A 13,702-nucleotide genomic window follows, 5' to 3' on the forward strand; every position below is an offset into this window, starting at 1 on the left:
TGGCGGCGCGACAGTGGTGATCTGGGGGTGAGCCGGGGCTCAGGCAGTAGCCTGCTTGGCTGTGTTTCCGTAGGTCACACAGTTGGTGGTAGTTGGTACCGCTGGCGGTAGCATGAGTGTGGCTCATTCTAGCTAATTATGCTTGGCAAAAGCTCATGTAAGTACACCTACAAACCTCCATACCGTGAAATCTGTCATCCCTTTCTGCAACCATAATTAACCTCAATAAGGCCTCAGCAACAAGAAGAAAAAGATAAGGTGAAATAGCATCTCCTTGTCGTAGACCCCTGGATGGAATAATTCGGCCCCTATGGTCGCCATTAACAATGAAAGAGTAGGAGACCGTACGAACAGAAGCCATAACCCAATTAACCCACACATCACAGAACCCCATCTTCAACATAACTGCTTCCAAAAACCTCCATTCAACTCTGTCATATGCCTTACTTAGAGAGAGAGAGAGAAACCATAAGAGACTTCGCCGGAGTCCCGTCACCAGTCGCGGGATTCAAGCCAACTTTTACCGGAATCCGGTCACTGGCCGCCGCCCATCGGACTTTTCTGAAAACCTCGCTGGAGGTCCCCAAAGAGGTCGTCAGAGATTTCATAGGTCGCCGGAAATGTTTATTTCCCCCAATAGACGTCTATTGCCCCCCAATAGAGGGGCAATAAACCTCTATTGTCCCCCAATAGATGTCTATTGCCTCCCAATAGAACTTTTGGTAGCCGGAATGGAAACTAATCTTCCTAAAATTAGATAAATAGATTATATCAATTTAAAAACGTTTATTGTCCTCCAATAAACGTCTATTGCCCCCCAACAGACATTCAAAACTTTTTTTTTCCTTTCCTTCTACCCCATTACTTAAAAAAAAAACTGCTTTGGGCACCCAGAAAATTGCTCTAGGCACCCAAGTCAACAAATCAAAATTCTCTCTCCCTGCCTCGCACATCCGGTCAGTCCAGGATGCCAATCTCGGCTTCTGGCAAGGCGTCCCCGGAAGCTTCTCCAACAAAACCGGTCCCCACCGTCTAACACTGCCGTAGAGAGAGAATTTGGATTCCTAGCCTACCGGAATCGGTGCTGCAGAAAACTCGTCTCTCTTTCTCTCTTGCTTTGGGCGATTTCTGTTACAACATCATCAATTCCTTCTATATGCTCTAACCATGACCGGCGGCAGATCGGAGAACTGGTCAACCTTGATCGTCAGCGAAAACGAGAGGTCAAGGGTGAGCTCCGGCGACAAGTGGACTCCGACGTGGTTGAGTTGGATCCAGGCGAGCTCTAGGGCCGGGTCGGAGGGGAAGAGGATGAACATGGCAGTGGAGAGAGAGAGAGAGAGAGAGTCTGATCGGAGAGGGATGAGAGAGAGAGGAGAGACAGAGTCTGATCGGAGATTGATGAGTGGGAGGAGAGAGAGAGAGATCGATGGCATGGATGCAGTTTTTTAATTAAGTTGAGGGCAAAATTGTTATTTTATTTAAAATTGTGTAAGTGAGAATAAAAATCTATTGCTGGGGTAAGTAGGATAATTTTGACCAATTTTGGTGTTTTGGGTCAAGAACCCAAATATTTATGTATTCTGGTAAATATGAAAATAGAAAATAAAAGAAAATGACGAGAGAGAGAGAGAATAAAAATTAATGCAGCAAAAAAGAAAATAAAAATGGGAGATAAGTCATAAGCGTGGCTTTTGGTTAGTGGAACCTACGATAGAGAATACTCTTTTTCATTCCGTGGTTGCACCGTACCCAATGAGTTTTAGATACCCTTATTTGTATCATTTGAAGCAAAAGATACAGAAAAAAATCTGTATTCTATGAGCCTTGTGCTAGAAGTGAGTTCTTGTATCTTCTACAATCTTAGCTTTAGCCTTATGAAGTACAACCTTGGCTTCAAGGATACATATATCATTTACAAGATACTCATTACCATGGTCAGAAAGCCAACTGAGGGGAACTAAAAATTTGAAGCCACAGTCACTGTCACAAGCATTGAACACATGTACAGCATCTGCAAATCAAAATAAAAAATCATAAAAAAAAAGAACAAGGAAAAAAAAAATGAAGCAACCAGGCATTCAGAATTGCAGATGACTTTGCCAACAAGCTTCAAGTTGCTTATATCCAAAAAAACTTTCACTGTGCAACAGTCTTAATAAAAGTGAACGATCAATCTGCAGACTAGAAGTCATGGGAGAATATGTGAAACTACATTATCCGAAACCGAATTTGTGAATGTACACTATGTTTCATTTTCAGGAAGAATAGAAAGCAATGTATTTTTGTGAGTGCCTGCTTGGTCACCCTGAGGAATTGAAGAAAAAATATAGAAAAGAAAAATAACATAATGTGAAACGCCCTTTTGAGTCTCAGAAATTTTTGATAGTACGTGACATAAAATCAGACAAACAAAATGAACAATAAGATAAGATAAAGTCTCAGTTCTGTAATTCTTTGTAAAAGAAACATCCCCCACATTCGAAAGTCAATTTTATTATTCTAGTTCCTCTCTAATCGCTTGTGCAGACCAAAAGATAAAACAAAACTATAGCTTTTCAGATCCAGAACAAAGGAAAAAAAACTTCCGTTCTTCACCGAGCCATTACGTAGAAGGTCTAAAATCATTACTACAACGAATATCCATAGACTACGGTCAACAGACTGTCACTTGATAACAAAGTGTTAGTTGTGAAAATATAGAAATGTCTAGAAGACTGTGATGCAGGTAAGTCCTTTGGATGCCCCTGCATAAGTCACGCAAATAATCATACAAGATCTCATTCTTATGCCGCTACTGTCAGACTGAACAAAACCCAAACCCCCGATAACTGTATGCAAGAATCACTGGTTCCATTTAATAAATTAGACTATTTTGCACATAATGACCGGAACAACCATAAATGTGCCATGGAAAAATGGAAAACAAGGTACCCTTTGTTATTGATTCGCTGGGTTGAAGTTGATTAACCACTGTCAAGCTGAATTGTGCACATCTAGACCACCCCTGAGTCAATTCTGAAGCATCCGGGACATCCAAATATGGTGACAAGCAATCAATAACATGCCCCTTGAGATACAGAAGGATCCGCCTAACCAAACCGGTCAAGTCCAAAACCATAACATATATCAGGAGTATATAACTTTAAAGCATGTCACTAGTGGTAGATGCTCCAAATTACCATTTAGAATTGCCAACGACGAAAATATCAGAGTAATGCTTGGATGCGGTATCCAACATAGAGAAGTTGTCAATTTTCCATAGTGGAAGATCATCCCCTTCCTCAACTTTCACCTTCTTCATGCTACGAACATAACGATTCTTCAATCTATATGACTTTGGAATCAATAGACCAGCATTCTGATTCTTCAATACACATCCCCTTCCTCAACTTTCACCTTCATGCAACGAACATAACGATTCTTCAATCTATACGACTTCGGAATCAATATACCAGCATTCTGATTCTTCAACATAGAGAAGTTGTCAATTTTCCATAGTGCAAGATCATCCCTTTCCTCAACTTTCACCTTCTTCATGCTACGAACATAACGATACGAACATAACGATTCTTCAATCTATACAACTTTGGAATCAATATACCAGCATTCTGATTCTTCAATATACAAAGAGAAATCAACCTGGTTGGAGAATCCATAGACTGATCCTCAACTAAACTCGGTTCACAAGTAGTGCTAAAACAAACCTGTATTGCATGGCTCTTGGAATAATAAACTGGGGTCAAGCGAACCCACTCTGATCCTCAGCTAGCAAAGGGGTACAATCAGGAGGTGGATCAACACAGAGAGCAGCTGAGGTAGAGAGAGGAAGGGCAATGCCAACTAGAAATATCAATGGAGCTTTGCTTTTTCTTTAGGCCTTGTAAACCGAAATGAAACTTATATGATATTTTTTGCCAACGTATATCTCTCCGGCTGATAATTTCTAACTGATCTATGAAGAATACAAACTTTCCCATGCATAATTACATAAGCATGTTCTAGAACAACTAAAACACTAATTGCAATCTTCAGCATGTGAATAAAGGCCAACTCCTCAGGTAGCCTAGTTCATTGTCCATATCCTTGCCGTCCAAATCTATTCTTGCTACCACAAGATCCACCTTTGCAGGAGTTACCTCGTCCTTTAGTCTCTAAACTTCTTCCACAAACTTCTTCATACCCAAAGCACCAGGGCTCCAACCAAACCAATTCAAATCAAAAGATCTTAAGCTCCTCCCATGAAAGTTAGGTGTTCGCAGGCATCATCTGTCATATCCTTGACTTTGGTGGTCTTCAAAATCGAGCCGAAGCAATGAATGCGCATTCATAAACATGCAACTTCTCTTCTATTAATTTTGAATTCGAGAATGATGCCACCAAGAAACTATATTTAGGAGTGAAGAGAGAGTTTTCTTTATTTTTTCTAAACCCCAAAAATCTGTGAGCTGACAGCCTCGCATCCTTGTCTTTCTTGACTGAGGTAGGGTCAGTAGGATCAATGTGAAGTTGTTCAAACAGCAGTTTATCCTTCTAGGCATGCACCTGTTGACCACTCTTCCATGATGTCAAAAAATCTGGAGCTTTTACAGAAGAAGGTGCTCCTTATGTATATCCACCTCGAAAACTTAATGCATCCCAGTAAGCATGCCTAGAAGGATAAGCACCTTTTAACAACTCCGTACCTTGCATCCTGCCAAAGAGTCTGGAGGCTTTACAGATCCCCATCTGAAGGTCTCAGTTCCTGATGTACATCCTCAAGTGATGAAGGGCTAGTAGGCTCCGAGCAATTTTTTTCAAAACTTGGTGCATTCTGGCAGGCAGGCATCTGTTCGCAATTCAGTTCCTTGCATGTAGTCAAAAAGTCTGGAGCTTTTACAGAATCCATATCAGGTCCCTGCTCCTTAAGTTCCTCTTCTGAGGGTTGCACGGGTGCAGAACCAACAGTTCTTTTATCTTCTAAAGTCTTAGCTTTACCCTTATCAAGTATGACCTTGGCTTCAAGGATACATGTATCATTTACCAGATACTCATTACCATGGTCAGAAAGCCAACTGAGAGGAACTAAAAATTTGAAGCCACAGTCACTGTCACAAGCATTGAACACATGTACAGCATCTGCAAATCAAAAATAAAATATCACAAAAAAAAAAAAAAAAAATTAATAGAAGGCATAGCTCATTACTACATAGTAAAGAAACAATAATAATGAGGTAAATTTTTTTAGGATACACAGTGGATGAACTCAATTAAGGTTTCATAGATTAACAATCTTGATAATCAATTATAGAGATATATCAACATATGTTAGATAAAAGGAACTTTTAAGTATATATCAAAACTTGAGTTGTCAGAGGCATTTGGGGCAAACTAACCAAATGGATGCCTATGATATTTTGCAATATTTCCACCCTTTTTTTTGTTTGTTTTATTTTTTTTTTTTTGATGCATCTTAGAACTAAATACACATTGGGAGCCAGTTGACCAGAACCTTAACAAAATAGGGAGCACTATCTTCTTCTTTGCTTTTTCCCCCTCTGGGCAGAGCAATAAATTGAAATGATCATCATTATAGCCATCATTCAATATACATCTTTGTCGTGTTCAATGCTCAAAATGAAGCAACCAGGCAAGCAGATGACTTTGCCAACAAGTTTCAAGTTGCTTATATTCAAAAAACTTTCATTGTTCAAGTCTTAATAAAAGTGCACGATCAATCTGCAGACTAGAAGTCATGGAAGGATATGTGATACTACATTAACCGGGAATAAAAGTGAATGACCAATCCATGAATGTACACTATGTTTCATTTTCAGCAAGAAATTACAAGGAAGAATAGAAAGCAATGTTTTTTGGTGTTTGCATGCTTGGTTACTTTGAGGAATTGAAGGGAAAATATAGAAGAAGAAAAAAGAGTAAAAGAACATAATGTGAAATATCATTTATCAGAAATTTTGGAGTTTACATAATATGAACAGAAACAAAATGAACAATAAGATAAGATAATGTGTGAGTTCTATAATTCTCTGTAAAAGAAATATCCCCCATATTTGAAAGCCAATTTATTATTATTCTAGTTCCTCTCTAATCGCTTGTCCAGACCAAAAAGATAAAACAAAACTATAACTTTTCTGATCCAGACCAAATAAAAACATACTTCCTTTCTTCACCTAGCCGTTAAGTACATAGAAGGTCTAACATCATTACTACAACGAAGACCCATAGACTAGGGTCAACATACTGTCATTTGGTAACAAGGTTTCAGTTGTGAAAATATAAAAATGTCTAGAAGACAATCAGGCAAAAAATCATACAAGATCTCATTCTTATGCAGCAAGAGTCAGACTGATTGAAACCCAAACCCCCAATAACAGTATGCAAGAATCACTCGTTCAATTTAATAAATTAGACTATTTTCTACATAATGACCGGATCACCATAAATGTGCCATGGAAACATGGAAAACAAAGTACCCTTTGTTATTGATTCGCTGGGTTGAAGTTGATTAACCACAGACAAGCTGAAATGTGCACATCTAGACCAACCCTGAGGCAATTCTGAAGCATCCGGGACATCCAAATATGGTGACAAGTAATCAACAACATTCCCCTTCAGATACAGAAGGATCCGCCTAACCAAAGCAGTCAAGTCCAAAACCATAAGACATATATCAGAAAGTATATAACATTAAAGCATGTGACAAATAGTAGATACTCCAAATTACCATTTAGAATTGCTGGTGACGAAAATATCAGAGTAATGCTTGAAGGCGGTATCCAACTTAGAGAAGTTTTCAATTTTCCATGTGAATGTCACAGGTTCAAGATCATCCCCTTCCTCGACTTTCACCTTCTTCATGCTACGAACATAATGTTTCTTCAATCTATACGACCTTGGAATAAATATACCAGCATTCTGATTCTTCAATTTACGAAGAGAAATCAACCTGGTTCGAGCTACCATAGACTGATCCTCAACTAAAATCGGTTCACATGGAGTAGGGGGTGCATCATAATATGTAGTAACCCCTTCCTCCAAAGTAAGCCCCAAACCGGCTAGACAATCAGCTACACAGTTCTGCTGTCTATACACATGACTTAGTGTCCATCTCAAGTTTTGGTTAAACAGAGCATTGCAGCTTTTAATAAACTGAATCAGATGGTGATCTTGGTACAATTCGCCTACATTCGATAAAAGATTTACAGCCAACTTGGAGTCAGTTTCTACCTCAAGAAGTGACCACCCAGAATTGGATGCAAGTTCCAAGCCTTTGAGCAAGGCCTTAAGCTCTGCCTCAATAACTTTGCCTGTTCCCAAATTGGCTGCAAATCCAGCTACCCATTCTCCGTTTTCGTTCCGAATAACACCTCCTCCTCCAATGCACCCAGATTTGTTACGCCGACTCCCGTCTACGTTGAGCTTGTACCATCCCTGGGGAGGAAAGCTCCAGGACAACAACAATTCCTCCCTGCCTCTCTTACCTTTCCTGTGTTGAATAGGAACAAGGCCCATAAACATAAAGGTGATCATTGTGGTTTTAACTAATACTAAACCCTTTATTCAAAAAAACTGATACTAAACCCTAAGCCAAACCTTCAAATTCAAACCACAGAGAGAATCAAAACTATGGGGGGGGCGGGTGAGAGCTTACCTTCCCATATTGCCGATTCCAAGAAAACCAGAAGGGGGCTCCTCTTTTCGCTCAACAAACACGAACTTCCCGCTCTTGAGCAGAGTAGCCAGCGACCCAGCCGACTTCAATTTTCAATTTCACTTCTTCATCTTTCCGCGAGGCTAACCCTTTTTTTTTTTTAAATCAAAGTTTCCAAGTATGTTTTATTGAACTTCAATTTATATGAAGGCCAATTTGTTACCTTAATTAGATTATAATTGGAATTGTTTAAAAGAAATGGAATTATATTAATATTTATGTATAAGTTGCTTTCAAAACCCTAACGACCATGAAGCTTCTTGCCAAATCCCCCAACGTGCTAGCAACCGACCAACTCCGATAACTGTTTCTTAAGATTATACAAACAGTGTTTTGATCAAGAATCTTTACTTGAAATGGAGTTGTCTCCTTTACAATTGTGCATGTTGCCATTCAAAATATTAAAAAGCTTAGATGATTCCTTGAATTAGATCAAGTCAAATTTTTGGTGCTATCACTTTCTATTAAATGGAATCCAAATTGAGAAGTTGCATTAAAAAATTGATGACAATAACTTGTGATTTTAAAAATCGATGTTATCAGTACCGGGATTGTTGGAATTTGATTGTTTGTGTGTAGAGTTTATTTCCTCTTATGTTTTGCTAATATTAGGATTTTAATTCAAAAAATATATTAGTTCCTCAAATAAATTATTTTTTATTTACATATTGGAAGTTACTAAGTTAAAAGAGATCATGTGGCTGCTGCCACGTCATTTGGGATTCATATTTGGTATAATTTTTTGGGGTCTCTAGCGCTACTCTTTTAAATGTCAAAAACTTGAATTAAAATTTTGTTCGTGTTTGTGCTTTCTGTTATATAATTTCGCAAAATAATGTTAGAAACATTAAATTTCATCTGCTAATAGGTGCGTCCGTGCGTACAATGACAGAGCATCTAAGGAAGACCAAAAAGTGTCATTTCGATCAACAACTGCAAACGTGTGCAACTTTTTGTGATATCAAAGGGCATTTTGCTTCGGGTGGTTCTAGTTGGACCTCCAAATTTGCTATTTGGACCTCCTATACTTAGTATACCTCTAATTTACCTTTTAGAATACTTGAAAAGCTTAGTAGACCTCCTTATTTTTAGAGAGTTGGTTCTTGATCTTAATATGTTGCTAGAAACATTTTGAATTTGCTAAAAGAAGGATTTCAAGGGTTTTGGGTTGGAAGATTGAGTAATAACTATATCATAATATTCAATTAATTTAGTTTAAAAAAATTCAAAATCAGATTGTTTTGAATTTACTTTGGTATTAAATGATGGGCCATGTATATAAATTATTATTTTTACTTAATTATTTTAGGTAAATTATAAAACTATATGGCAATATAAGGAAATTCCAGAAAAAGAAAAAAACAATTTAATTGAATGTTATATTTGGGGAGGTAAGAAGAGTAATTTTTTTTTTCATTTTTCTCACTTTGTCCTTATTTGTCTTTTCATATCATATGACTTGACAAAGTCTATTAATAATTGAAAAAAGTTGGAAGTCCAAATATCAAATTTGGAGGTCCAACTAGAACCACCTCTTCTCAAAAAAAAAAAAAAAAAAAAAAAAAAAAAAAAGGAGGAGGCATTTTGCTTTCAAGTCATAAGGAGATAAGTTGTTTGCATGTTGCTTTCAAGTCGATCATGAGTTGTTTGCATTTTATTTTGGCTAATATAAACTGCATGCATTGTTGTTTTCTTTTTGTGTTTCAGTCAATGTATCAATGGATAGCCCCAGTGTAAAACCATATTCATGCTCACAATCATATGCATACAAACTCGACAACAATCACACAAGAATCAAGACTTACCTTCAGCAATTACTGGCATGGATTCCATCTTCTGCAGCTGCACAACAATGATCACTTGAAGATGGCCTTCTGTTACTTACCAACTTGCTTCTCAATGGACAGAACAATATGCAAAACGTGGTAGTAACAGGGACCAAGTTCATCTTATTTATATAGGTGACTTAACCCTCAAGAAGCTTCCCATTAAAGCATTCCTTATCGGATTAGGTTTCCTAGTTAGATTCTTAATGTATCACATCATTGTAGTCTTTCTTGCAGACTAAGAATAGGATTACTTACCTTAATGAATTGATACACTCTTTCATTAAGTTACAATATTGATTTACAGTTTGTGTCCATGTTGAACTAGTTTTGACATTAAGCTAATTATCAATTTACTATATGTTAATGTGTGACAAGTCCATGTTGATTCTAACAATCTCCCCCTTGGATTGACACATATTAAGCTTGATAATTTGCACCAGAAAATGTCAAAAACTACTCAACTTACTGTAGTGCGCGCCAGAAAACAAAATCAAACCAAAAATTCATTCCAACATGGTCAGATCACAGTTACTTATGCAGAGCAAGAAACAGTATACATTTTAACAAAAATGCAGAGTTTCAAAACCACAAACACAAGCTCCTGCAATCTACATATGTCAATCCAGAAGTGATACGATATATGCTAATGTGTATCAACAAGAAGGCATATGCTAGGTCCTACTTTATGTTTCTTAAACCAGAAACTCAAGCAAATTTTTTTGAACAGTACTGATGGCTTAAAAATATTGCTTGAACCTTAACATCAAGCTATACATGATTTAAGCCATCTGATAACAAGTATGATATTCAAAAAACAAGATGATAATTTCCAAAATATAACAATAAAGCTGCAGCAAACCATATTTGGAAATACCTCAATTTTTAATTGATAATAATAAACTGTCTTTACAATCAAGTTGTGATAAATAAACTGGAAATCCACAACTCAAAGAAATACAAGAACTCAGAAACCTTAGAAATTTAAATTGCTCCAACTAGAATAACTCTCTACTGAACCTAAGCATCTAGATTAGCTAAAACTCCAATGCTTGCTGTATGCTTCTGGAATGTTGCTACTGACAAGGCCTTGGTGAAGGGGTCTGCTATCTGTGAATTCGTGTCAATGCTCAAAACAGCTATTTCACTATGTTTTACTCTTTCTCTAAAACTGTAATACTTTAAATCAATATGCTTAGAATTGTTTGATCTTTTACTGTTCTTGCGAAAGAAAACTGCAACCTCATTGTCACAATAAATCACAAGTGTGCCAGCCACAATGTGACTCAATACTTTGGTCTGCATGAGAAAATTCCTAATCCAAAGTCCTTCACACACAGTTTCATATACTGCAATAAATTCAGCTTGCATAGTAGAAGTTGAAACAAGAGTTTGCTTCATGGTTTTCCAAGCAATAGCACCTCCTGCAAGCATGAACACATATCCATAAGTCAATTTCTTGGAGTTTGGATAATTTCTTGCAAAATCAGAATCTGAAAATCCAATGAGTTTCAGATCCTCCACTTGCCTATACACTAGCATGTAATTCTTGGTTCTCTGCAGGTACCTCAACACTTTCTTCCCAGCTACCCAATGTTCATGGCCTGGATTAGACTGGAATCTTGACAAAATCCCTACTGCAAAAGACAAGTCTGGCCTAGTGCAGACTTGTGCATACATGAGACTTCCTATAAGTATGGCATAAGGCTTTGACTCCATATTCTCCTTCTCAACATCATTTTTGGGATTTTGCTTCTTGGTCAATTTATCTCCTTTGGACATGGGAACTTCTCCAGCTGCACACTTCTCCATACCAAATCTCTTTAAAATTTTGGTAACATAATTCTGTTGAGACAAACCAAGTAGTCTCTGTGACCTATCTCTTTTAATCTCAATACCTAGTACATAGGATGCTTCTCCTAAGTCATTCATGTCAAAATTCTTTGACAGCAAATTCTTAGTGTCTTTAAGCAGTTTAATGTTACTGCTAGCCAAAAGTATATCATCCACATAGAGTACCAGAAAAATAAAATTGTTCCCAACTGTCTTCAAATAAACACACTCATCCACAAGATTTTCTGTAAATCCAAAAGTAGAAATCACAGAATCAAATTTCTTGTACCACTGTCTAGAAGCTTGTTTTAGGCCATAGATTGATTTTCTTAACTTACAGACTAAGTTTTCACTTCCAGCCTGTACAAAACCTTCTGGCTGCCTCATATAAATCACTTCATCTAGTTCACCATTCAAAAAGGTTGTTTTAACATCCATTTGGTGCAGCTCCATATCAAAATGAGCCACTAAAGCTGTACATACTAGGGAAGTCTCAGCTAAATTTGCACTATCGGCTGGGCCCCATCGGTACTCCCATGTACTATGCCATGGGCCGGGTTCACGACCCACCATGGCGGGGCTCATTTAGGATGCCACCCCGGGCACCCGGGGCCTTGGGCAAGGCCAGCACAGCCCAACTATTTACACAACAGGAGGACTGATATGGCATCAGAAGAACAACTAGTGTCCCACATCGAGGATGGGGGAGACTCCCTTCACATGTTCGAGTATAAAGACATTAGCACAACCACCTTTTACGGGTAATAACTCCTTTTGTCCACTATTTACTTGGTACACATCTATATTAGTTTCTCATTCAAGCATCGGAGAGGTGTAAACCGTCCGGTACGGTTTACCCCTCTAAGCGTGTGTTCTTGGTACAGGATTAGGAGTTGGATCGGTACCCCAGACGGTATAGCATTCTGTGTGAGGTACCCGGAGAAAGCCACCAGAAACATTGGCGCACCAGATAGGGGCGTATCATGACTGAGCCGGAAGGAACGGCAGGAGAGGGCAGAAGTTTCGCCCGGGCACTGATATTCTCTCCGGGAACTTCGTCAGCAGAAGCGCCATGTGTTGAAGGAATTCATGGTCTCGGGTCCTTGGACCCACATGTCCCGGACCAAGTGTCTCCGGTATCGGAGTTGAAATCCATGCGGGCGGAGATAGCAGCCTTCAGGGAACAATCCAGGATCGATCGGGAACAACAGAGTACCGATGGGGAAACAAACCGCCTTACGCAACAGAGAATACAAGATCTGGAAGATGAAAACACAGCGCTGGCCCGAGCACTGGACCGGAGGCACCAGCACAACAAGGCGCTCACCCAGGCCCTGGCTAGAGCATCCCAACTAGCAGCAGGCGCGAACGCTACCCCGATAGCAGGAGACTCCATCGCCCCGGCACTTTCTACGGGAGGCGGTCAGCGGGTAATCCAAGTACCGGTAGACTTATTCCCGGAAAGCTTGAGGCATCTACCACCACCACCGTTACCACAGCCAGTACCGAATATTCCCCCGGTAACCGACGCAAACACGGCATTACTTGTGCAAATGAGCAACTCTTTGCATGCTCTGCAGGCAAGGGTGCAGGCCACAGAAAACAGGGACACCTGGAGGGCCATGACCACCTACGAGGACCGCCCGGGTCCTTTTACCCAACAGGTTAGAGGAGCCATTCGAGCGGATATATCGAAGCCCCTAAAGATTGACTACACGGGAGTTGGAGACCCCTACCAACATCTACAGGCCTTCAGCTCGCAGACAAGCGCCAAGGGATATACGGATGAGGTGTGTTGTAATATGTTCCAGGAGACCTTGTCAGGGGAAGCTTTGAGTTGGTTCTACGAACTGCCGGTCGATTCTGTAGGGAATTTCAAGGAGTTAGCTGACAAGTTTGTAGCTCGATTCATCTTACGCACCGATGGGATACACACACCAAAGGGCCTGTTAAAGGTCCAGCAGGGAGAGAATGAAACTCTGAAGTCTTTTGTAAATCGATGGCAGGCGGCTACCGCCAAGTGCCGGGACCTTAATAAGGAACTGGCCGAGCTGGCTTTCAGGAGAGGCTTAAGGCGCGGAGAATTTCTCTATGGGATCAACCATAATCCTCCAGCTAACTACGATGAGCTGATGGCCACTGCCATCAGACACGCCCAGGCCGAATTCGAAACCTACGGGGACACCCCCAGACCAGAGCTAAGGGTGCCAACCCCGGCCTCAACTGTCAGGGATGAGCCACGAAAGAGGGAGTGGGCCCATAGTCATGACAGGTCACCCCATACCTCGAGCAAAAGAAGCAAAGAGTCCTCTTCCAGGACTAACAGTTATGG

At 39.6% G+C, this 13,702-nt stretch overlaps 1 protein-coding gene across 3 annotated transcripts; it reads right to left on the bottom strand.

Annotated features, from left to right (window-relative positions):
- Positions 1-1,726: 1,726 nt before the first annotated feature.
- LOC133728382 (uncharacterized) lies at positions 1,727-7,870 on the bottom strand. 3 transcript variants are annotated; one of them, XR_009855827.1, is made up of 6 exons: positions 7,652-7,870; positions 6,725-7,486; positions 6,474-6,631; positions 3,183-5,118; positions 2,935-3,092; positions 1,727-2,014 (listed from the first exon to the last, which is right to left on the bottom strand). XR_009855827.1 is itself a non-coding variant. In XM_062155795.1 (4 exons), the coding sequence occupies exons 1-4, from the start codon at positions 7,657-7,659 to the stop codon at positions 4,715-4,717; spliced, it is 1,332 nt and encodes a 443-aa protein (XP_062011779.1). In that variant the 5' UTR covers positions 7,660-7,870; the 3' UTR covers positions 2,464-4,714. The 3 variants fall into 3 exon arrangements, 1 of the variants encoding a protein (XP_062011779.1); XR_009855826.1 differs by having other exon boundaries at positions 2,935-5,118; XM_062155795.1 differs by lacking the exon at positions 1,727-2,014 and having other exon boundaries at positions 2,464-5,118.
- Between the last annotated feature and the right edge of the window lie 5,832 nt (positions 7,871-13,702).

Source organism: Rosa rugosa, chromosome 2 (assembly GCF_958449725.1).
Source record: "Rosa rugosa chromosome 2, drRosRugo1.1, whole genome shotgun sequence".
NCBI lineage: Eukaryota > Viridiplantae > Streptophyta > Magnoliopsida > Rosales > Rosaceae > Rosa > Rosa rugosa.

Excerpts from the sequence above, each read along its gene's own strand:
- LOC133728382 (XM_062155795.1), bottom strand. Across the intron at positions 6,632-6,724 it reads GTCACCAGCAATTCTAAATG|GCGGATCCTTCTGTATCTGA; the intron begins GTAATTTGGAGT and ends TGCTTTGGTTAG. Across the intron at positions 5,119-6,473 it reads CAGCGAATCAATAACAAAGG|ATGCTGTACATGTGTTCAAT; the intron begins GTACTTTGTTTT and ends TTTGATTTGCAG.